Source organism: Mustelus asterias, chromosome 21 (genome assembly GCF_964213995.1).
Source record: "Mustelus asterias chromosome 21, sMusAst1.hap1.1, whole genome shotgun sequence".
NCBI classification, from domain to species: Eukaryota; Metazoa; Chordata; class Chondrichthyes; order Carcharhiniformes; family Triakidae; genus Mustelus; species Mustelus asterias.
The window spans coordinates 44250408-44275948 of record NC_135821.1 but is presented as its reverse complement, the minus strand read 5'-3'; the positions used below and the strand labels follow the sequence as shown (position 1 = coordinate 44275948).

Here is a 25541-nt window from a genome sequence, read left to right as displayed (position 1 = left end):
CCTTTGCTTATTCTCCAAATTCAAATAAATCTTGCAACTATTTGGAAGTTTGCCATATAATTAGTTTAGAACCATAGATTATTGGCTGCTTTTTTTTTTAACTGCCACTCGGTTAAGTGAAAGGATTACCTGCGTTTCCACATCAGTGAGCTTGCGAGTCTGTTCCGCAGTTTGAGTCAGGAGATTAGTTCCTATTTCTAACATGGCTGCTGTCTGGTTCTGCACCACATTCCTCTGGATCTCCACCATCTCGGTCTTCACGCTGTCCTGAATATAGTTTTCAAGCTGCAATGAAATGATATCAACTGCTTTATATAAGCTCAGTGATGATTCAGTATATTAGAAAAGCGTCGCTGGCTTTTAAGTAGTGAGAAAAATGCTACATTTGAAAAGTTTAATAGATCCATTGATGATGAAGAGAAAGTCTACAACACCACTAATTTGCTTTTATATAGCACCTTTAATGCAGTAAGATAGTCCAAAATGCTTCACAGGGGTACTGTCAGTCAGAATCTGATACTGAAACACATAAGGCCATGTTAAGGCAGATAACCAAAAGTTGTGCAATGATAGGGCGGCACGGTGGCACAGTGGTTAGCACTGCTGCCTCACAGCAACAGGGACCTGGGTTCGATTCCCGGCTCGGGTCACTGTCGGTGTAGAGTTTGCAAGTTCTCCCCATGTCTGCGTGGGTTTCCTCCGTGTGCTCCAGTTTCCTCCCACAGTCCAAAGATGTGGCGGTTCGGTGGATTGGCCATGCTAATCAACCCTTAGGGTCAGGGGACTAGCTGAGGTAAATGCATGGAGTTGTGAGGATTGGGCCTGGGTGGGATTATGGTCGGTGCAGACTCGATGGGCCAAATGGCCTCCTTCTGCACTGTAGGATCCTATGAGGATACTCTATCAGAGAGTCTGGGCAGACTTGATGGGCCGAATGGCCTCTTCTACACTGTAGGGATTTTATGATTCTATGATATAGGTTTAATGGAGTAATTTAAATGAGTAAATAGAGGAAGGGGGATACAGAGGTTTAAGGGGGAGATTCCAGAGCTTCGAGATTTTACACCTGGAGCTTGGTCGAAAATAGTGGATTAAAATCGGGAATGTTCAAAAGGCCAGAACTGAAGGAGCTTGGATACCTTGGAAGGTTGTAGGACTGGCAGGCTTTTCTTCTTTCTAAGAAAAGGTCTCGCTATCAGGGTTCCTTTTCATGAGGGAATTTCACCCTTGGGGCTTCTTTCAAAGAGAAAATATTGATATCAGAGCTCTTTCAAAACAGAAATATCGACACCAGAATCCCATACACTGAGAAATTAATTTCCACAGGGGTGAAGATCTACAATTCATTCACTATACCTTCTGCAGGAGATTGCTGGAACACTCAGAAATAGGCATAAATTAGAGCTGGCACAGTGGTTAGCACTGCTGCCAGGGATCCAGGTTTGATTCCCAGCTTGGGTAACTGTGCGGAGACTGCATGTTCTGCGCATGTCTGTGTGGGTTTCCTCCAGGTGCTCCAGTTTCCTACCACAGTCCAGAAGACGTGCTGGTTAGGTGCATTGGCCATGCTAAATTCTTCCTCTGTACCCGAACAGACACTGGAGTGTGGTGACTAGGAGACTTTCACAGTAACTTCATTGCAGTGTGAATGTAAGCCTACTTGTGACACTAATAAATAAACTTTAAATTATGCATGCAGCATTTTTCAATGTTTCTACAGGTTTGTCGCCAAAGTTACGATGGGCTAGTTGAAGAACTGGTGCAGAAATTCATTCCCTAACTCTCAAAGGTTCTCATGATCTCTCTCCACAATGGCACCTTGAATTGTTTCTTTAGGATTTCTTCTTCAGGTCTCCTCCTGAATTTATAGGAGAGATTGGGAATTCCCATTGGAAATTCCTTCCCAGTGACATGTAGATTATTGCTATTTCTTGGTCCATTGGTTATGATTTTAATTTGAACATTTTATTTTAAGGCAGTGTGTGTTCATTTTATTTTATATTTCAGCTGAATAATCAAATGTCTAATTCAAATCATTTTATTGACCATTTTGCATTTTAAAACATCATAACAATAATTTGCTGTGCTATCGCTTGACTCCCAGTTAATGTGGCAACATCTCCACAGTGGCATTGCAATTTTTTTTAATTCATTCATGGGACATGGGTAACACTGGCTGGCCAGCATTTATTGTCCATCCCTAGTTGCCTAAGATGCAGTTGAGAGTCAACCACATTTCTGTGGCTCTGGAGTCACATGTAGACCAGACCAAGTAAGGACGGCAGATTCCCTTCCCTAAAAGACATTAGTGAACCAGATGTGTTTTTCCGACAATGGTTTCACGGTCATCAGCAGATTCTTAATTCCGCCGCCGCCTCCTCTCCAATATTGTCACCATTGATGGGAATGAGAGTACAAATCAGTAGGGCGGCAAATAAATCTGCATCTGTCCCTTGAAAAACCTAACTGTTAATATTCACAGCAATTGATAGCTCACTTTGGGCAGTGTTCAGTTGTATCTCACTAAAAGAAGAAGAAAGGAATCAGACGCAATGTAGAATGGGCTTGCCAGTTCTCCACAAGTCTGCTTCATGCTTTTGACATTCACCAATGCCCCCCCTACAACCTGCTTAAGAACCAGCCAGATTTTAGTGGGGGTTTTGAAGAGATGCTCTCAAGAAATTGCTTTGATATCTTCATTAAGCAAAATGGATAACTTTTAAGAAAACTTCACAGACTCATCCAATTCTGTTTGAAAGTCTGGCAAAAAACATGAAGGCAATCTACCATTACTTGTTGAACACTTTGATGCGCGATTAAATCACTCGGGAGGCTGGATTGTACCCGGGAAATAAAGGCTTTTATTACTAACAAGAATGGAGCACACTATATACAATACAATCCCAGACTAAAGGGTCACCAGGCAGTGCAGTGACCTTTATACTCCTCCAGGTAGGCGGAGCCAACTGGAGTGTACCACAGAACAATATCAACAGGTAGAACACCCCCAACCCTAACCCCAACAGTGACAACAGTAACATATCTACAAGTACCCATAGTGCTGAACAACTATGGTTCAGTACTCATAGTGGTAACCAACTATGGTTCACCACACACTTCTTGTGTGGAAAACCAGGCATCTGCTGTCCTTCAACCTGCTCAGCTTACGGTTAGTTGGTAAGAAGGGAGGTTGGTAAGGAAGAGGGAAATGGGGTTGTTCTGGGGACAAGATGCCAACCTGCACTAGTAAACTTGATAGTGAAGTATTTTGTGGTCTATAGGGCATTCAGAAATAATTCAAGAAAAGGCACACAATATATTAGCCAGTAAAAGAGATCTCTGGTTAACATATAATTGTAGACTTGGCAAGGCTCCGTGTAAAATATTAAGTCCGTTTGTCAGATTGGCAACCAGAGAGTCCCTGTTGTGCTTTCACATCCCATAATTTGCAATATTTGCTCTTCGCAGCATATAATCTATGCAACGGCAGCACTGTGTCATTACCAAACTGAGTATCTTATTTATATCTCTGTCTGTTGCACAAAAGCCTGCGTGCTTGGTACACGTACTGATTATTTCATATCTTGCAGGTACCAGGTGTGTAAAATCGACTGAAAATGGTAGGAGTGTGGTGGTGCCTGAGTGGCACACAGCACTATCAGGTAGCACAGTGGTTAGCATTGCTGCCTCACAGAGCCAGGGACCCAGGTTCAATTCCTGGCTTGGGCCACTATCTGTGTGGAGTCTGCACATTCTCCCCTGTGTCTGCATGGGTTTCCTCTGGGTGCTTCGGTTTCATAGAATCCCTACAGTGCAGAAGGAGGCCATTCAGCCCATCAAGTCTGTACTGCTCACAATCTCACCCAGGCCCTATTCCTGTAATCCTGCGCATTTACCCTGCTAATCCCTCTGACACTAGGGTCCATTCAGCATGGCCAATCAACCTAACCTGCACATCTTTAGACTGTGGGAGGAAACCGGAGCACCCGGAGGAAACCCATGCAGAAACGGGAAGAAAGTGCAAACTCCACACAGACAGTGACCCGAGACCGGAATTGAACTCGGGTCCATGGTGCTGTGAGGCAGCAGTGCTAACCACTGTGCCACCGTGCCGCCCACGTGGTTCACATGGTTTGATTTGATTAATTATTTTCACATGTATTGGGTTTCCTCCCACACTTCAAAGATGTGAAAGTTAGGTGCATTGGCCATGCTAAATTATCCCTCAGTGTACCCGAACAGACGCCGGAGTATGGCAACTAGGGGATTTTCACAGTCACTTCATTGCAATGTGAATGTAAGCCTACTTGTGACTAATAAATAAACTAAAAAACTACCATGGTTGTCAGTTTTGGAAGCTAGAACTGAATCAAATCCCTGAGTTCAGACACAATGTAGCTGAAAAATCCTTCCAGATGTGACTCATGGTGCACAGATCCTTCCATAATTCAATGCTAATTGGCCGTCTCACTCAAAGAAGCCCCGAGGACCACTTGTGGGGAAAATAATGATGCAGTAGAATTCATTCTTTTGAGATTGCTGTGAAGGAATGTTTCTTAGCTTGTACTAATGGAGTGGTTCCCTCCAACTGACCTGTGCGATGTTGCAACATACTTATTGGGCTCGGGGACTGGGCTCAAAATCGAGGAGAAAAGTGAATCTTCTCTTAAAGCGTATTAAAAAATTGTCAGAAAGTATAAACATAGAGAAGCTTGACAAACAAGCGAAGGAACCAACTCTGTTAGAAGAGTCCAAAGAGAATCAAGCAACATATCATACATTACAGTATGGCATAATGCAAACTTCTGCATCTTGTTTCTGAATTCTTCAGTGTAGTTTAACAACTTTACTGCAACTCAGTAGGGCCACTCACTTCGTCCAAATAAGTGGTGTTGCCATGGGAATTAGTATCGGTACCAGCCATGCCTACCTTTTGGTGGTCCACCCCATCACCTCTGTTTCCAGAATATCAATGTCTGTATCAGTACTGCATTTTGCTTTTGGCATGGATTGGAAAATATCATCAATTTTGCTCCCAAGTTCCATCCCTCACTTTCACGTGGTTTGATTTGATTTATTATTGTCACATGTATTGGGATACAGTGAAAACTATTGTTTCTTGCGTGCATTCAAGAATCTGATGGCATCAGGGAAGAAGCTGTTCTTGAGTCAGTTCATACGTGACCTCAGACATGGTCCATCTCCAAATCATAGAATCATAGAAACCCTACAGTGCAGAAGGAGGCCATTCGGCCCATCGAGTCTGCACCAACCACAATCCCACCCAGGCTTTACCCCCACATATTTACCCGCTAATCCCTCTAACCTACACATCTCAGGACTCTAAGGGGCAATTTTTAACCTGGCCAATCAACCTAACTCGCACATCTTTGGACTGTGGGAGGAAACCGGAGCACCCGGAGGAAACCCAGGCAGACACGAGGAGAATGTGCAAACTCCACACAGACAGTGACCCGAGCCGGGAATTGAACCCAGGACCCTGGAGCTGTGAAGCAGCAGTGCTAACCACTGTGCTACCGTGCCGCCGAAATCATCCCTTTGCTTTCCTCATGATTTCCACTTCTGAGGATTGGTTGTCAACCCGTATCAACTATAAGCCAAAAATGCTGGAAATACTCAGCAGAGTGGGCAGCATCCGTGGAGAGAGGAACAAAGTTAACCTTTCAGGTTGATGACCTTTCATCAGTTCATGAAAGATTATTGACTTGAAATGTGAGCATGATAGTCCTCTCTCCAGACATGACACCCAGTCTGTTGAGTACTTCCAGCACTTTCTGTTTTTAATTCAGATTTCCAGCACCTGCACGATTTTGCTTTTCTACTATAAGCACATTAATTGCCACAAACTACTTTGATTATATTTCCGCTCAACTCTGTTTCCTGGAAGACACTCTTCCATTCTTCCAATTTCTCCATTGCTGTCGCATGTGATCTTACCATGGCGCCTAACACATCGATATTTCCCACTCAACTTCCAATTTGCTCACCTGAGGATTCCTCTTACTGCTTTTGGCAGAACCCTCATACTGTATCCCACCCATTTCCCCAACTCAAGTCTCATCCCTTTCCCTCCCTCACAGCCAGGTCATCCCCCACTATTTCCCTCACCTACAGCATGATGCCACCACCAAACACATCATTCCTTCCCCTTTCGGCATTCTCCAGGGACCATCCCCTCCACAGTACCATAGTGCACTTTTCAATCACCCTCACCCCTCCCCACAGCATCTTCCCAGATTAGCACAGAAGGTCCAATATTTGCACTTTTACCCTTCCCTTCTCATCATCCAAGACTCCAAATATTCTTCCCATCTGTAATGCAATGTATTTGTCCATTATTTACCACAGTACATTGTATTCACTGCTCACGATGCAGTCTCCTCTACAATTGGAAGATCAAACACAAATTAGGTGATTGCTTTGCCAGGTACCTCTGCTTACTTCACAAGCTTGAACCTGAAATTCTGGTCATTCGATTTGGCACTAGCTGCCACATTTTTTTTAATACATTTATTCACCATCTATATATCAAAATGTATGGATCTGGTGTGGTTCCTCACATTCTGGGGGCAATTTTAGGAGAAAAGTTCTAAGTGTCCAGCTAGGGTGAACATGGGAGAGTTTCAGACCGATTTTTGGGCGCGACATTACTCCGAATCTTATGGACTTAGATGATGAAAAAATGGGCTAGACTGTTTGCAGCCACTAGAGGCAGTGGATGGGGCTTAAATCACCAGCCAACTTTCTCTAGCAGAGAGGGAGCTATTGCACATGTGCAGACCTCTGTGACTGCACTTCACAATTGCAACAGCAGAGGCCTGACAGAGAGAAAGAAATCTGTCAGGCCTCTGCTGCTGCAGCCAGCTTCAGGAACCCCCACCCCCAGTTACCACAGGGGCCCGTGGCCGATCGTGGGCCCCACACTGCATGGAAATATGATCCCTGTCACCTCTCCCTCTGCTGCCCAGACCAATCGTGCAGCCCTCCCACCGATTTCCTGCAGAGTGGCAGCAGGCACCACCCCTCTTCATACTGATCACCTGCAGAGTGGCAGTGTGGACTCCCTCCCTACCCTACTGAACCATCCTGGCCTTGCTCCACCCCTTCAGGCCCCACCCCCTTAAAGCCCCACCCCTTAGAACTGCCCAATGGGGAAATCAAGGTGCCCAATGGGCAGTGCCAAGGTGCCAGGCTGGCGCTGCTGAAGGGTCACCATCCCATGCCCCGATCCTCCCGGTGGGCCTCAATGGCCTCCGCTTCTACGAGCGAGACCAACATGCAGGTGTTTTTCTCACCAGAGAGAATCTCTCCCAATGAGGCCACAAAAGCAAGTAAGCCCAGATAATGTGCCCCAGGCTTGCTAATTCCATTCAAATGATATTAAAATTAGATTTGAATAATTTATTCAGCCTTGTGGCCGAAATGGGCGAGAGGCTGACCTTGCTGAATATCCAGTGCCGGTAAGATCGTGACAGGTGAGAAATCGGGTGTGAACCTGATTTCTCGGCTCTCGCGCAATTTCACCAGTTTGCTCCACCCATTGATGGGCGGGGCAAGCCGTTAAAATGGCAGTCTCTATCCCTAAAACTATCAAATATAGCAAATGCCCAGAGGGATCATTATATTGGCAAAGCATGATGAAAGAGCCTTGGAAAAACAGGATAAGTTGGATAATGATTCAAGAAGAATCAAGGAATACAATATAAAGGGAAAAACTCTTAGTACTGTAGAGGATCAGAAGAACCTTGGAGTCCGGGTCCATAGGACTCTAAAATCGGCCCCGCAGGTGGAGGAGGTGGTTAAGAAGGTGTATGGTGTGCTGGCCTTTATCAATCGAGGGATTGAGTTTAGGAGTCCGGGGATAATGATGCAGCTATATAAGACCCTCGTCAGACCCCACTTGGAGTACTGTGCTCAGTTCTGGTCGCCTCACTATAGGAAGGATGTGGAAAAGATTGAAAGGGTGCAGAGGAGATTTACAAGGATGTTGCCTGGATTGAGTGGCATGCCATATGAGGATAGGCTGAGGGAGCTCGGTCTTTTCTCCTTGGAGAGACGTAGGATGAGAGGAGACCTAATAGAGGTATATCATAGAAATCATAGAAACCCTACAGTGCAGAAGGAGGCCATTCGGCCCATCGAGTCTGCACCGCCCACAATCCCACCCAGGCCCTACCCCCACATATTTTACCCGCTAATCCCTCTAACCTACACATCTCAGGACTCTAAGGGGCAATTTTTAACCTGGCCAATCAACCTAACCTGCACATCTTTGGACTGTGGGAGGAAACCGGAGCACCCGGAGGAAACCCACGCAGACACGAGGAGAATGTGCAAACTCCACACAGACAGTGACCCGAGCCGGGGATCGAACCCGGGACCCTGGAGCTGTGAAGCAGCAGTGCTAACCACTGTGCTACCGTGCCGCCCATGAGGTATATGAGATGTTGAGGGGCATAGATCGGATGGAATCCCAGAGGCTTTTTCCCAGGGTGGAAATGGCTGTTACGAGAGGAGACAGGTTTAAGGTGCTGGGGGGCAGGTACAGGGGAAATGTTAGGGGGAAGTCTTTCACACAGTGGGTGGTGAGCAAGTGGAATTGGCTGCCGTCAGTGGTGGTGGAGGCAAACTCAAAAGGGTCTTTTAAGAGACTCCTGGATGAGTAACATGGGACTTAATAGGATGGAGGGTTATAGGTAGGCCTAAAAGGTAGGGATATGTTCAGCACAATTTGTGGGGCCGAAGGGCCTGTTTTGTGCTGCAGTTTTTCTATGTTTCTATGTTTCTAAGAAGTGGCAAACTAGTGAAGTAAGTGCATCAGATGCTCTTCTGCAGCACCATGAGATTTCATTGCTGGCACCCAAGATGCAACCTGCTGCAGGTTCTGAAGATTACATCAAGGTCCCATCTCCTTTCCAACATCTGATCGTCTCCAAAGAGAAAGAATTGCTGGAGATAGTTTCAATTTCCCTTTCAGAGGCACAAAGCCAACAGGAAACAGTCAACCATAGCTATTTACAATAGTTACAACAGCAGATGTGTGGTCCAAGATTTCTTTGTTATTTACTGGTCTGTGGATGTCATTGGTTAAGGTCAGCATTTGTTGCCCATCCATAATTCATAAAATCCTTACATGCACAAACAGGCCATTCGGCCCATCGAGTCCTCACTGACTCTCCAATGGAGCATCTTACCCAGACTCTATCCCCGTAGCCCCACACATTTACCCTCGTAATCCACACATTTGGGACAGTAAGGGGCAATTTAGCATGACCAATCAACTGAACCCGCACATCTTTGGCCTGTGGGAGGAAACTGGAGCACCCGGAGGAAACCCACGCAGACACAGGGAGAACGTGCAGATGCCACACAGACGGTTACCCAAGGCTGAAATTGTACCCGGGTCTCTGGCACTGTGAGGCAGCAGTACTAACCATTGTGCCACCGTGCCTCCCCTTGAACTGAGTGACTTATTCAACCATTTCAGAGGACAGTTAAGAGTCAATGACATTGCTCTGTGTCTGGATTCTCATGTAGGCCAGGACGAGTAAGAATGGCAGATTTCCTTCAAGACATTAGTGAAGCACATCAGTTTTCACAACAATGGGTGATAGTTTCATTGTCACCATTACTGAGACTAGCTTTATATTCCAGATTTATTCATTGAATTTAAATTCCGCCAACTCCTGTGGTGTGATTTAAACCTGTGTCTCGAGAGCCTGGGCCTGTGGATGAAATGTCCAGTGACATTTCCACCACAGCACCAACTACCCTCCAAAAGAATATACAAAGAAATAAAAACTTTTCAATTCTAATTTGGCACACACACATGTATCTCAAAATGCATTGTTTCCAAATACTTTTTCACCTTGTGAAATAAACTTGAAAATATTGGCCTGTTTTTTGAGGTATTTGAACCCTGTGTCAGCAGTAACACGAAGGTGCATTTAAGCATTGTGGAATATCTTGTGACTGAGGCAGGCATTAATGTTGCTCCAATCAATGTCTTCAGTAGTAAGTACCATCACCGTTCTGACACGGAACAGTTAGCTTTCCAATTTCTAGAAATGGACAAAATCTAAACTAAATAAATGTAACTCGCCCAAAGTAAAAAGTAACAGGAAGGATAAAAGTGAAGGTAACGGTACAATGAACAGACTCACAAACCTTAAAAAGGCAAAGCTTTTTTTTCCTTAGTCACAGGTAGGCTTACATTAACACTGCAATGAATTTACGGTGAAAATCCCTCGTTCGCCACACTCCAGCACCTGTTCAGGTACACTGGGGGAGAATTTAGCATGGCCAATGCACCTAACCAGCACGTTTTTCAGTCTGTGGGAGGAACTCACACGGACACAGGTAGAAAGTGCAAACTCCACACAGATTGTGATCCAAGGCTGGAATTGAACCTGGGTCCCTGGTGCTGTGAGGCAGCAGTGCTAACCACTGTGCCACCGTACCACCTGTGTAACTTTGCAGTTAAGTTAAGATAACTTAAGTTGATCAGATGCTTTTCACTCTTGAAGTATCCACTACTTCTACTGCAGAGGGGTCAGTTGGTAAAGGTTTAATAGACACTGAATAATTGGACTGGATGGGAACATAACATCAGATTATAACCCAGGGGTTCAGTTGACATCATAAGTCATTAACAACAAGATTTCCTGTGACACTTCCTTTTTGTACTCGAAGGGATGTGTAATGGGTAATGTTGAGACGCGATAGTAAAAGTTGGCTCAGTAACTTGGAAGTGACTTTATTGCCAGCAGAATTGTGGTCAGCAACTAGTAGAGGAAATAATAAGCTTATCTCACTGCTTCCGATGACATAATCTATTTATAATACACGGTTAAAAGACGATGTCATTTGCACTTTGCTGAATACCTAATAGGTGAATATTCTGCTCAGTGACTCCAAGTGAGGGATGTCACCTGCATCCGCTGTAAGTTTCTGCTAAGGAAATCTAGGGCTGAATTTTACACTCTCTGGCAGTGGGTATTAAAATTGTGTGCCATGCCATGGGCAGCATTCTTAGTGCCTACCCACCCATCCCTGCCCTCGTTGCAATCTTACCAGTGTCAGGAGAAGCCCATGCCAAGTGTACAGTCTGACAGCTTTCACTGGTCAAGGATAGGTGCCTCTTTAATGCCCTCCCACCCCCACCCCCCCGTGCCTAACAGAGCCTCCCCCTCCCCACAACATGTTTTCCCATCTTCATGTTTCCAGTCTCCCACTACCTCATGAACTTGCCCACCCTCTGGCCCCCCCACTTATCTTAATCTCCTGTCACAGCATGTTTCCCTTCAGGGCTGCTGCTGTCCCAGCAGTGGCCATTTTTGATCCAAATAGGGGAATTTCACTGTAACTTCATTGCAGTGTTAATGTAAGCCTTACTTGTGACTAAAAAATAAACTTTAAACTTTAAAATCCACACCAACCTCCTCCCTCCCTACTTCCTCTAACACGATGCGCAGAACCTTCTATTCCTTTTTCCCTGCCGGGTTTATGTAGTTTCACCTATATGTGATTTGATACTTGCTGTGGTGGCAAGTCCTGCACTCACATAATGGCCCAGATTTTCTGAGTGGTAGGAGTGATTGCTGCAAATTCTCTCAAATCAATGCTGCTGTGCATTACTTCTGGAGTCTTCTGAGCCCGGTTTTCACAGTAATACACAGCAGGGCGTCCTGCTGTGTCAGAGGAAGACAAAACATGTTGCCTTTTTACAGCACTCACTGCCATATGAGTAAGTTTAAAAGGCCAGTTTGAAGGTTAGTGAATGTGTGAGTGGATGAATAAGAGAGGGGCTAAGTGAGTGAGTTAATGAGTAGGGTGGGTAAAGTGGGTAAGTGATTAAGAGGGTAAGTAGTAGGTGGGTGAGGTGGGAAAGTGCCTCTGGGGATAAGTAGGTAAGTGGTTGAGGTGGGTAGGTGATTGTGGGTGCGGTGGTACATGAGCAAGTGGGTACTCAAGTCAGGGGGGTAGTCAGGTTATCTGGAGGGTAATTGGGACAATTGGGAGTGTCATTTGTGTTGTTATCCTAGGTTTTAATCTGTCTACCATTTCCTCAGTAACAACCCAGTGAGTACCGTGGAACTGTCCCAGGTGCCAACTCTAGTTCAGAGACATTCGCAGAGTATCCCCGAGAACGAAGAAATTGCCCATCAGAAGTTTAAACTACCCGGGCAATTCCCATGTAGATCCATGTGTCAGGATGTCCAGAGGCTCCCGATGCATATCTTTGGTCATACCTCCAGCCTCCAACAACTGGGTGACTATGGCCCATTCAGTCTTTAAATAATATAGGAGGGAAAATAAATCTGGATTGATGAAAAGTCAACAGCAGGAAAAACAAATATCTCTTTCCTCAGGTAATGTGGCCATTCCACTCAAAGAAAATTTACAACTCTCATTTCAAAGCACCTTTTCTCTTTGAGTTTGCATATCTCCCAGATGACACTGACCTGCCATGGCTTCTCACAGAATATTATCATTTAAGACACCCATAAGGCTTGCTAAACACATCCACATTATTTCAATGACCTCCTGGAAGGTCTGTCCAGACCCCAGTTTTACTCTAATTCTTTCCATCTCTCAATCTTTCTCTTTGATTTCCATTTGGTGCCACTTGCATAATTTTAAGAATGTTTAAACATCCTCTCTCATTGTTTCTTCTTTCTACCAACTCTTGCTCACTTTCTCCTGGTACCAATCTCCCCTTTCCTCTCTGCCACTCACTTTCTCTTCTGCTCTCACTGCAAGTTTCTCTTGCTTTTTATCTATCTATCTTTCACTCTGTCTATTACTTTCACTGAGAGTCAGAGTCAGACATATTCTTGACATCTCTGAGTTGCAGAAATGATTTAATCTCTGCTTGGATATGAAACTGTAATCTATTCTCAAGATGTGACATAAAGCCAACAAATTCCTTCACAGTTGCTGTGTCAAAATCCTGGAACTCCTTCGGCACAGCGGCACAGTGGTTAGCACTGCTGCCTTACGACGCCAGGGACCCAGGTTCGGTTCCCGGCTTGGGTCACTGTCTGTGCGGAGTCTGGACATTTTTCTCGTGTCTGTGTGGGTTTCCTCCGGGTGCGCTGGTTTCCTCCCACAATCCGAAAAATGTGCTGGTTAGGTGCACTGGCCATGCTAAATTCTCCCTCTGTGTACCCGAACAGGAGCTGGAGTGTGGCGACTAGGGGATTTCCACGGTAACTTCATTGCAGTGTTAATGTAAGCATAGTTGTGACAAACAAATAAACTTTTACTTTATAACAGCACTGCGGGTGTACCTACACCACATGGACTGCAGCAGTTCAAGAAAGCAACTCACCACCACCTTCTAAATGCTGCCCTAACCAGCAATGCCCACATCCCATAAAAGAATAAAAAAGAGAATCAGGGTGCAGTGTACCTTAAATCGGGGACTGTGATGGTCAAGTAAAAAAAAACTACTGAAAGAATAATTTTTTGATTTTCTTTTCACTTAAATGTTGAATATTTCTGTATTTAATATTTATATACTTTATTTTGACAAGTATAGATTAGTGCTGACCAGGTACTCTCTAGGTGGCTGTATCCCAGAAGTTGGTTTAGATATCAGGAGATTTTTTTTTAATGAAATGCGATGACAAAGAAAGTGAGGCGATGAATTCTGTGCAATGTGGTTGCTTCATCATGATGGAGTGAAGTTAATCCATAAAAAGGAAGAAAAGCCCAAAGGTTTAAGCACTGGGTAAAAAAAAGGACAGCAAATTAAAGAGGAAAGATTTTTCTTCAGCGTAAGAAGAAAATTCTAAAGCCATTACATAGATGAACAGTGCTAATCGACATAAGGATATTGATCATCCTGATTTGGGGGGAACGCACATGGGGGAGGTGGAAATGGAGGCACGCAGATCCCACATGCGGACGTCCCATCCCCACTCCTGTCACCGGTTATTCTGATTGATACGGGAAAGGGGGCAGATTTCAGGTCCAGGTGTTGTTTTCCCACCCTGCTAGGCTCCATTGTGGCTTCTGGCATTTTAGATTTTAGACCCCCTGCTATGTTCACGGAGCTGGGCCAATTCTGACAACTCTGTGGTAACTTTAGTCTGGAGTCAGAAAACTTTTGACAGGTACATTCAAAATGTACTGATGACTTCCCATGTCATAATGCAATATTCTCTGGTATGTTAAATGCATGTGAAGTTATCAGTACATTTTGAACTTAGCTGTCAAAAGCTTTCTGACTTGAACAGATGACTAAGGTCTTTCAATGACTCAGTCCTGGAGACATTGCTTATACAGCTGTGCAATGGAATCCTGTTATGAATGCTTGGATGAGCCCCAAATCCTTCTAATGGATTCAGCTCAGCAGGGGTTGTTGAAACAGCTGTCAAGAAGACTAAGAGTTTACTTATCTTTAAAGATTTATGATCACTTAAACGTATATTTTGAGGTGGTTTTTGAATGAATGTTTACCTTGATAGTTCCACGAGCATTTCAAATACTTTCCAATGTTATTATTGAGCTTGAGTGTTGAGTACATAGTGGATACTGGGTGAGAGGCCATGAGGGTGTGGTGATATGGGGTGGGTGAGTGAGCATGGAGCACAAGATAAGGCATGGGGACATGGGGAGTGAAAGTTGAGTGATAAGCCTTGGCGGTGAGAGTTAGGAGGCCTTACACTCATCTACAGAGCCGATGTTCCAGAAAATGGACTACTAACTTGGCAGCCTCGGCATCCACCTACCTGTATTCCCACCTCTGCCCTGATTCAGGGGGCCATGGCCCTGACTCCAACCCAAGACTAAATCTGAGGGGAAATACAGTGGGTGGGCATGGCCAACCTGGAGACCAGACTGCAATATCAATGAATGGCCTGAGTCCTCAGTGTCCAAAGATATGTAGGTTTTGTGGATTAGCTATGGTAAATGCACAAGATTACGGGGATAGGGCAGAGGGAAAGACCTGGTTGGGATGCCCTTTCAGAGAGTCAGTGTAGACTCGGTGGGCTGAATGGCCTCCTTCTGCACTGTAGGGATTCTATGGTTCAGCCTTCTATCCTATGAATGCATGCCATGTTTCTTCCATGAGCCAATAAAGGGGACCCTTGCAAAATGATCTATTCAAATAAGAGATAACTCAATCCTAACAGTGTTGGAGCTGCAGTGTTCCAGAGTTTGAACATTTGCTCTAAGCCCATCTGTATTGTCTTTAATTTCTTTCATAACCATATGTTCTTCCAACATTTTGAAAGGATTAATCACCGGAGCATTAACTGTTTTGCAGCGAGGGCCAATTCCTCATGAGTGTGCGGAGGGGGAGCAAAAACAGCTCTTTGCAATTTGAGTTTCGTTCAGGTTTATTAATTTTGTGTTTGTTTCCTTTAGTTAGACACTACAAAAAGGCTGTACATAATTAATGATCATCTCCTCTTATTGTCATATATCAGAAATAGCAAGACGTTAAATATTTGATGGCATTTAAGCAGAAATCACTCAATTGTATAAATGTTATTTCGTACAGCTGGATTGTTAAGCGGTGGATTATAGAAAGTGACTAAGTTACTTCCAGATGTCAATTTCAATGGAAAATCATAAATTACACAACTTGTAAATAGCAAGCACTGATGTCAAGAGGTTTGAATATTTCTCTCAGCTTGTTTTGATCAGTTTAAAGAGAAATGTCCTGAACAATTGAATTCCAATTTTATGACTAAATGGTTCATGTTCCCTGATTGCTTTGACTATTTTAAACCAACTACTTCTCGTTGTCATATACAAAATGTTGACAAGGATATTTACAACAACAGTTTGGTCCTTTTCTTAAATAAATGGAGGCTAATTTATTTTCCCTCTGTCCTGATCATTTTACGTACTGCAGTCTTGTGCCAGAGATATTGGCCGGAATTCTCCGGGTTTCCCGCCGGTGTGGGGGTGACATTAATGTGAATTCCCATTGACTGCAGTGGGACCAGAGAATCTGCCGCTGGCAAACAGCGTGCCATCTCCCGCCAGCAGGAAGCAGGCAGCTAGAAGGCCGGAGAATCTCGCCGATTGGCTATAACTACGGTATCGTAACCGCTGACACTCTCAAGAGGCTGCATGTACATGCCACATGTTCATGAACAAAGAAGAAGAACAAAGAACAATACAGCACAGGAACAGGCCCTTTCGCCCATCGAGCCTGGTCCGATATGCGGTTTCTATCCCTCTGTTCACTTCCCATTTATGTGTCGATCAAGATACACCTTGAATGTTGCTAATGTTCCTCTTCCACCACCTCCTCTGTCAGTGCGTTCTAGGCACTCACTACTCTCTGTGTGAAAAACTCATCCTGCACATCTCCCCTAAACTTATCCCCTCTCACCTTCAACCTGTGCCCTCTCCTGGTTGACCCTTCCACCCTGGGAAAAAGCCTCTGGCTATCCACCCTATCTATCAATGCCTCTCCTAATTTTGGAGACAGGGCTTCAATCTTAGGCACATCCAAGCAAAAGACTGGCTACACCGAACCTTAAAAGATGCCGTAAGTCTGCTGCACCTCAGTGATTTCAGGAAATTGAAAGCTGGCTTTGATTCTTGAGAAGTTACGAGAAGAATTTTTGACTTTTACTTTTAAAATGGTTTGTAGTCTTGATCCGTGGGAAAGTCAAATGGCCACTTGTTTGAATGGAAAGATTGTAACTATGGCCCATGGTCAGTTTGGTCAGTCTCATGTGTAAATAAAAGTTATGCTTCACACACAGCCTGCAAGTCTTCTTGACTGGAGTCTGTCTTGAGTTCCGTTCCATTAAAGAAACATGACCACCTCACCAGGGAACTTTCAGACAAGTTCACATCCTGGAAACACCAGGCAGCAGCCTGTTCTGAAAACACTGTTGCCATGCCGACATGTCAACCTGCTATTTGTTATATGTGGTGAAATACAATCTTTTTCGATATGTGTTTTCGTTCTGTTTCGGAACTGTGAAACCAGTTGGATGAAATGGTTGCAGAGAATAGCCTTCAACCCTGCAAAGCAAAACAGCCACAGTTTATCTCCTATGAGGGTGACACGGTGGCACAGTAGCCAGCACTGCTGCCTCACAGTGCCAGGGACCCGGGTTCAATTCCAGCCTCGAGTCTAATGTGCAGTTTGCATGTTCTCCCCCGTCTCTGCATGAGTCCCTTTTGGGTGCTCCGGTTTCCTCCCACAGTCCAAAGATGTGTGGGTTAGTTTGATTGGCCATGCTAAATTGACCCTTAGTGTCAGGGGGGTTAGCAGGGTAAATTAATGGGGTTATGGGGATAGGGCCTAAGTTTTCAGTGCAAGTTCGATGCGCCGAATGGCCTCCTTCTGCACTGTAAGGATCCTAAATACTACAGTTACTCTCTTCCACAACATGAGAGCCATGTTCGCTAGCTATAGGTCACTGATAAACATAATGCTGCAATGGTGATATCATCTGAAGATTGAATGCAACTCCTTTCTATTGATATTGACTACGGGATTCAGTTATAGAACACTGATGCTCACGTGTTCTGTTTACAATGTCCTGTCGTCCAAGGAACCTTGACAACCAGTTAAAGTTCTGCACATTGTCCAGCTGATGCTTCCCTTGCACAGGGAAAGCGATGAAGATGTTGTCCTTTGCAAGCCTGTAATTTTTAATGGTGTGATTATTCGTAGCATATAGCAGATTATTCTTGTGATGCATTGGAAGCATGTGCCAGCATTTCAAGCAAACGATCGAGGAGCAGCAACATAAAGTAGATGGTGCGATTCTAAAAGGGATACAGAAGCAGAGAGGCATGTGGGTATATTCTGCCCAAATCACTGAAAGTGGCCGGGCAGGTTGAGGCAACAGAAAATAAAACATATGGGATACTCTATAATAAGGGCATCAAGTGCAAAAAACAGGGAAGTTATGATAAAGCTGTATAAAACCCTGGTCTGGCCTCAACTGAAGTATTGTATCCAAATCTGGGCACCACACTTTAGGGAAGATATGAAGATATTCGAGAGGGTGCAAAGAAGATTCAATAATGGTTCCAGGGATGAGGAATTTCAGTTATGCGGATAAGTTGGCAAGGTTGGGGCTGTTTGAGAAAAGATTACGAGGAGACTTAATAGCGAGTTCAATGTCATGACGCATCTTGAGAAAGTAGTGAGGGAGAAACTGTCTGTATTGGCAGAAGGGTCAAGAAGCAGAGGAAACCATTTGAAGGCAATTGGCAAAAGAAGCAATGACGAGATGGGGAATTTAATTACACAGCGAAAGATTAGGATCTGGAATGCGCTGCCTGCGAGTGTGGTAGAGGAGTGTTCACACGAGACCTTCAGAATTATCTGAAGAAAAACAAGTGCAGGGTTATGGGAAAAGCAGCAGACTCGGACCAGGTGAGTTCCTCATGTAGGACTGGCATGGACATCGCAGGCTCCACAAATGACCTCCTATACCCATTCTATCATGCGAGGAAGGTTTCACACGGTGGTAATCTTTACTTCTGTGGGAGGAACCTTCTCTGTTCCAGATGTTGCCTTCAAGTCATCCTGCTGATACGAGCATGGTGGCCTCTCTTGTGAAGCAGGTTTGGGGAAAACAGGTTTGTTCTGACACACACAGTCATGTTTGACAGAGGCGGCAGGTGATCCAGAACGATGGGTTATCAGAATGTAGCCAAGCATTGTCAAAATACCTCATGCAACCATCTACCTTCACATATTGGTTCCTACTTGCTTGTAATGGTGTAGCATGATCAGAATGAAAAAATATCCTTTCTACTTTTCAGGCAACCAAATTTAATGATGAGAAGTCTTGGCTGGAAATAGCTCAAAAATTAATGGGAACTACTTAAGAAAGAAGAATTAAAGCATGGTGCAGAATCCACATGCAAAAATAAAACAAAGTGTGAAATAATTATACCCCTCTAAGCCATGAACTTAACAGGTCCAATCTCATTCTGCCAATACATTCAAATTATATCAACAGGGTATAGAGTGGAATGGATTCACAGCAGAAGTCATGTGAAAATCTCTGAGGGAAACAATATAAATAAATGTAGGATGACAGATGAGATTTGTACCTGCAGTGCAGACTTGTTCTGGCTTCAAAAAAACTATGTCGCAAAACACAACAGGTACGCCTGCAGGAGCTTTTTAAAGTCAGCCATTCTGATACGAATGCACATTTTAAAAAGATTTATTCATGGGACATGGGTGTAGCTGCCTGGCCAGCATTTATTGTCCATCCCTAGTTGTCCTTGGAGGGCAGTTCAAGTCAGCCACATTACTATGGCTCTGGAGTCACGTGTAGGCCAGACCAAGTAAGGACGGCAGGTTTCCTTCCCTAAAGGACATTAGTGAACCAGATGGGTTTTTCTGACAATTGACAATGGTTTTATGGTCACAGTAAATTCTTAATTCCAGATGTTTTTAATTGAATTCAAATTCGGCCATCTGGTGGGATTCAAACCCGTGTCCCCAGAACGCTAGCTGTGTTTCTGGATTAATAGTCCAGTGATCACACCGCTAGGCCATCACCACCCCCATGATAAATGCAGGGCGGTATCGTATGAGGTGGGTAATTTTAACCAAATCCAACCAATGAGCAACTGACAGGATGAGATCCACCATTTGTTTTACTTGCTAAATGTTAAAATCCTCTTCGTGACTTCAGGAAATTTTTCATAGAATCCCTACAGTGCAGAAGGAGGCCATTCGGCCCATCGAGTCTGTACTGACCACAATCCCACCCAGGCCCTATTCCCATAACCCCACATATTTATCCTGCTAATCCCCCTGACACTAGGGTCAATTTAACATGGCCAATCAACCTAACCGCACATCTTTTGACCCGCCTTGGTTCCAAGGAAAGGAAACTATAACTGTCAGAAGGGTGACTAATACCTATTTGTAACTCCGATAGGTCACAGATATTTTGACATGACGTACATGGGATGGAAGGTTTCAAAAAAAATGCTGGGAGGGTGGAGGGAAAGCAAGAAAGGAGAGGAATCGCGGTGAAAGCAGATAATTATGATGTGCTCCTGAAAAAGTGCTGTCTGTTCCCTTTCTCATTTTCAGTGACCACAGCAATGCGTCGTCCAACAGCCTGCTGTACAGCACAGATAACAGTGTCGTTTGCTTAAGGCATGACAAGACAAATACCATTTCCGAAAAACTAATGGATAGAAGCTATAGACCGAAGTAGAATTAAAAATCTAAGAAGTAAAAAGCAACTCCAGCAAATAACATCCCAAGTCATGTCTGTCGCAGTATTCTTGAATAATGTTTTTTTTTGCAAAATGGACTAAAACAATTAAAACCAAATTTTCCACAGGGCTTCACCGGAACTGTCTGAGTACACACACGGTTTTAAACATGTGTATTTTTCCTTTGCATTAACCTTTATTTGTCTTAGTCACGTGGGTACAAACTAACTATTATTTATTATATGAAGAATAAGAGGATTGGGACTTTGTTATAGAATCATAGAATCCCTTCAGTCCAGAAGGAGGCCATTCAGCCCATCGAGCATGCACTGACAATAACCCACCCAGGCCTTCTCCCCATAACCCCATGTATTTAACCTGCTAGTCCCCCTGACACTAAGGCCAGTATTTTACGACCTCGCTCAGGCGAAATCCTACCCAAGGTGAACAGAGAATTCTGTTCTATGAGCCTCGATTCCGGGACAGGCGTACCAGTAAAACTCCAGCCTAAGGGTCCACTTACCATGGCCAATCAACCGAGCCCTCACATCTTTGCAGTGTGGGAGGAAACCAGAGCACCTGGAGGAAACCCACGCAGACACGAGAAGAAACTGTACACAGACAGTGACCTGAGGCCGGAATAGAACGTGGGTCCCCGGTGCTGTGAGGCAGCAGTGCTAACCACTGCACTGCCGTGCTACTAGCATGCCTGGGGTGTAGATAATGTAATGCATGGAGCACAGGAGTGTAAACTGTGCACTCCAGACAAGATGGAATGAGTGTCCAATTCTCAAGAGAGAGCAGTAATTGGAATATTTACCAGCTCACCTCAATTTACTCTGAAAGGACTGAATGCTGTGCTGATTAGTGCTTTTAAAAAGGAACAGTCTGGATACTGGTTAGGGTTGAGGCGAAGAGTTAGGTAGCTAAATCCTCTCCAACTTCAGGCCTATTGGGACCATGGGAATGTCATCTGTGCAATACAACCAGTCAAAGTGAGTAATGCACGATGCTAAATTGATGGTGCAGAGTTTTCACTAAATTACCTTTTGCGAGGATGGGGAGGAAGAGTCAGGGGAAAACTTTTATAACATCTGCTGTCTTCCTCGAAGTTTTATTGCATTTATTCACAGCCCTCAGGAGATTAAATAAGTAGAAGATATTTCATGTTACAGTAAATTGGACCTGTCTTTTGGAAAGCATGGCCTTCGCGGACCAAACTACAATTTTTTTGTTCACTTCATACTGACTTCAGTTATTGTTGGAGAGTTTTGATTGCAGGGAGAAGAGATTCGGACGGGGCACCCATTTTCGTTAACAGGGGCCTCAAGAGTTGGTGAACGGATCGCTCTCCGTCCCCGTGCCCCTCAATGTCATCGGCAGAAGGCCCAACACATTTTGCTCACCAGATCTCATTTGAATCTGGCTTGGACAAGCTGTAAGCTAGAAACTGGGATGAGGTGGAGTGAGTCGGAGAGGGGCCCAGCAAAAAAGCAGGTGGATCCTCCCAGAGACCAAACTAGAAGCTCAGGCTTAAGTTCACTGAGGATTTAAAACCTCATGGTTTTAAAGGTGGGGCTGAATTGAGGGGACTGATGGATTGCTTTGGTGAGCATCCTGCTGAGGTCCCTTTAAAGACTGCATGCTCGATTATTCTATCCTGAGTAACAATGGGCTGAGCTTCTACTGAAAATTGCATTGGGATCTTACACACAACATTGACTTCTCCAACAAAACGAAGGAGATTGTCATCGACTTCAGGAAGCGTAAAGGAGAACATGCCCCTGTCTACATCAATGGGGATGAAGTAAGAAGGGTCGAGAGCTTCAAGTTTTTAGGAGTCCAGATCACCAACAACCTGTCCTGGTCTCCCCATGCCAACACTATAGTTAAGAAAGCCCACCAATGCCTCGGCTTTCTCAGAAGACTAGGGAAATTTGGCATGTCAGCCACAACTCTCACCAACTTTTACAGATGCACCATAGAAAGCATTCTTTCTGGTTGTATCACAGCTTGGTATGGCTCCTGCTCTGCCCAAGAACGCAAGAAACTACAAAAGGTTGTGAATTTAGCCCAATCCATCACGCAAATCCACCTCCCATCCATTGACTCTGTCTACACATCCCGTTGCCTCGGCAAAGCAGCCAGCATAATTAAGGACCCCACGCACCCCGAACATTCTCTCTTCCACCTTCTCCCATCGGGAAAAAGATACAAAATACTGAGGTCACGTACCAACCAACTCAAGAACAGCTTCTTCCCTGCTGCCGTCAGACTTTTGAATGGACCTACCTCGCATTAAGTTGATCTTTCTCTACACCTTAGCTATGACAGTAACACTACATTCTGCACTCTCTCGTTTCCTTCTCTATGAACGGTATGTTCTGTATAGTGCGCAAGAAACAATACTTATCACTGTATGCTAATACATGTGACAATAATAAATCAAATCTAATCAGAAAAATCTTAATGAGCCGGTGAGTTCATGATTTCCATTTCCCATTTGCCCACATCTCTAGCCCATTCCTTTTGTATTATGATTTGATTTGATTTATTATTGTCACATGTATTGGGATACAGTGAAAGTATTGTTTCTTGCGCTACACAAACAAAGCATACCATTGATAGAGTACATAAGGGAGAAGGAAAGGAGAGTGTGCAGGATGTAGTGTTACAGTCATAGCTAGGGTGGAGAGAAAGATCGACTTAATATATGGTAGGTCCATTCAAAAGTCTGATGGCAGCAGGGAAGAAGCTGTTCTTGAGTCGGTTGGTACATGACCTCAGACTTTTGTATCTTTTTCTCGACAGAAGAATGTGGAAGAGAGAATGCTCATGGTGCATGGGGTCCTTGATTGTGCTGGCTGCTTTTCCGAGGCTGCGGGAAGTGTAGACAGAATCAATGGATGAGAGGCTGGCCTGCCCAGTGCCAGAAATGAAAATTGTCTCTGTGCATTTTGATTTCATCTTCCACAACTTGTTCATGTTTTATGATCCATTTAAAAGTATCTATATGTAATTTTGCCCTATTGGGAGCCCAGGTAATTGGCTTAACCTTCATGCTTTTTTCAACACTCTTCACTCAAAGGCATTTTCAGAACGGAGGCTAAACTCACATGGCAATCTCCACAGGGACTGAATAGTCCACCGCCAACATTAATCACAATTACTAGCTATCACACAAGCACTTACCAATCAGATAGCAGAGCTGACAGTGCAAGAATATTGCTTCTTCCCAGTTCAGTTTGACATTCTGGTCTGCTTGTTCTACACTCAACTGACCCAACATTTCAATTAACTTAAATGAGCTGCAAAAGGCAGCCCCGGTGATTGAAAGGTTTTAAATATATTTAAATCTCCTAAACACACAAATAAATAGGAGCGCGCAATGAAGTCAAATTAAAATGCGAATTGGTCTAAAATTCTACCCCAATGCAAAAGCAAATTACTGCGGATGCTGGGAATCTGAAATAAGAACAGAAAATGCTGGAAACATTCCGCACGTTAGGCAGCATCGGTGGAGAGAGAAGCGGAGTTAACAGTTCAAGGATGGAATCTTCCCACCATTCACGCCAGCGGGATTTTCCAGTCCTGCTGCAGTGAATGGAGATTCAGCTGGCCGCCAAATTCTCCGACCTCGCTGCCGCAGGAGCGTGGCGTGAACAGCCGGTAAGATCGCGCCCCAAGAGTCACCAACCTGAAATGTTAACTCTGTTTCTTTCCAGAGGTGCCACCTGACCCGCTGAGTATTTTTAGCATCTTCTGTTTTTATTTAAAATCCTGCCCCATTGTTACTTTATTGACATGATCAAAGTTGCTACGTTGTTCCCTATGCTCGCCCTCAAAGCCTTTCTTAAAACACATCACAATCCCACTCCTGGCGTTGATTTGGAGCAGCACAGTGGCACAGTGGTTAGCACTGCTGTCTCACAGCGCCAGGGACACGGGTTCAATTCCAGCCTTGGGTCACTGTCTGTGTGGAATTTGCATGTTCCTCCCGTGTCTGCGTGGGTTTCCTCCGGGTGCTCTGGTTTCCTCCCACACTCTAAAGATGTGCAGGTTAGGTTGATTGGCCATGCTAAATTGCCCCTTAGTGTCAGGGCAATTAGAGATAGGGCCTGGGTGGGATTGTTGTCAGTGTAGGCTCAATGGCCCGAGTGGCCTCCTGCATTGTAGGGATTCTATGATTCTAAGTGCTGGTAGCAACAAACCCAGTTCTCATAATGTCCATCAGGTGTGTCATTTGCATTCCTTTTCTCTCTGGAGTTATTTTTGTGTCACGTACAATCTGAGATTAAGGGCAGGAGAAATAGTTTAGTTCTTTATCCTGCAAACCTAGCTACGCGAAGGTACAGAACATCTAGCAGATTGTCCCAGCCTGTGGATTTCTGTTTCTCCTCTCTGTATCTTTTCAGTATCTTCCGGACTTCAGTGCGTTGGAAATCATGGGAAGGAAGGGAGATGATCTGGGTGCAATCACTCTATGACCCACCATACATCTACCTGGGTGAACCAGCTGTCAAATACGGGAGGCTTTTCTGACTGGCCTGCAGGAACCGGAATCCAAAATTTAGCTTGTAAGTTCCTAGTACCTATCCCTCTATCATTTTCAAACTTCAGACCAATCCAATATTGACCTGCTCTTATATCTAGTTCCCAAGAAAATAACAGCACCGCTGTGTCCTCGTTATCCGTATTACACACAAATAGACAAACGAAACTGTACAAAATAAACAAGGGACAGAGATATTGTTTAACTGCATCTCCCAGTTAAAAGCTGAAAAGCTGCTTTCTGTTTGCAGAGATCCCATAATATCTTCTAAAATGCACTTTGACAGTCATGTTATTAGTTCTATGTTTTACTCTCAGCTATTTCTGTCATCTTTCTTATTCAGTTGCCATTACTCAGCTCCGCACAGCAGTGTCGCAGGCTAGGAGGGAAAACAACATTTTAGTGCATCAATCTCATCTCACCTCCTGTTGGTTCATCACACACTGACAGATTACCTTCTATTCCCAGCAGGCAGGGGCAAGTTCATGGGAAGTGGAGATCATCGTAAAAAAATGGAATGATAGGATTATAACACTGCTGTGAATCGAGATCCATAAACAAAATGATACCATTAAAAAAGAGAGAGATAACACGGGAGGTGGTTTTATGCTCAGGCAGTCTTTGTAGGAGATTCCGTGTCTACCAGCCACGCTCGGTGGGTAGAATTCTCTTGAGTCCAGAAGGTTGTGGATTTAAATACCAATCTTGGGCCCGAAGCACAAAAGCTAAACGTGCGTTACAGAGTAAGACGACACTATCTCAGACGGATGTGAAAGATTTCATT

The 25541-nt window shown here is 44.4% G+C and overlaps 1 protein-coding gene across 1 annotated transcript in view; it reads right to left on the bottom strand.

Annotated features, from left to right (window-relative positions):
* angpt2b (angiopoietin 2b) overlaps positions 1 to 25541 on the bottom strand; it is a 237144-nt gene that overhangs the window by 149388 nt on the left and 62215 nt on the right. Inside the window, exon 2 of the mRNA XM_078237789.1 lies at positions 130 to 285. Coding sequence (XP_078093915.1) covers positions 130 to 285 — 156 coding nt within the window. The remainder of the gene's footprint in view (positions 1 to 129; positions 286 to 25541) is intronic.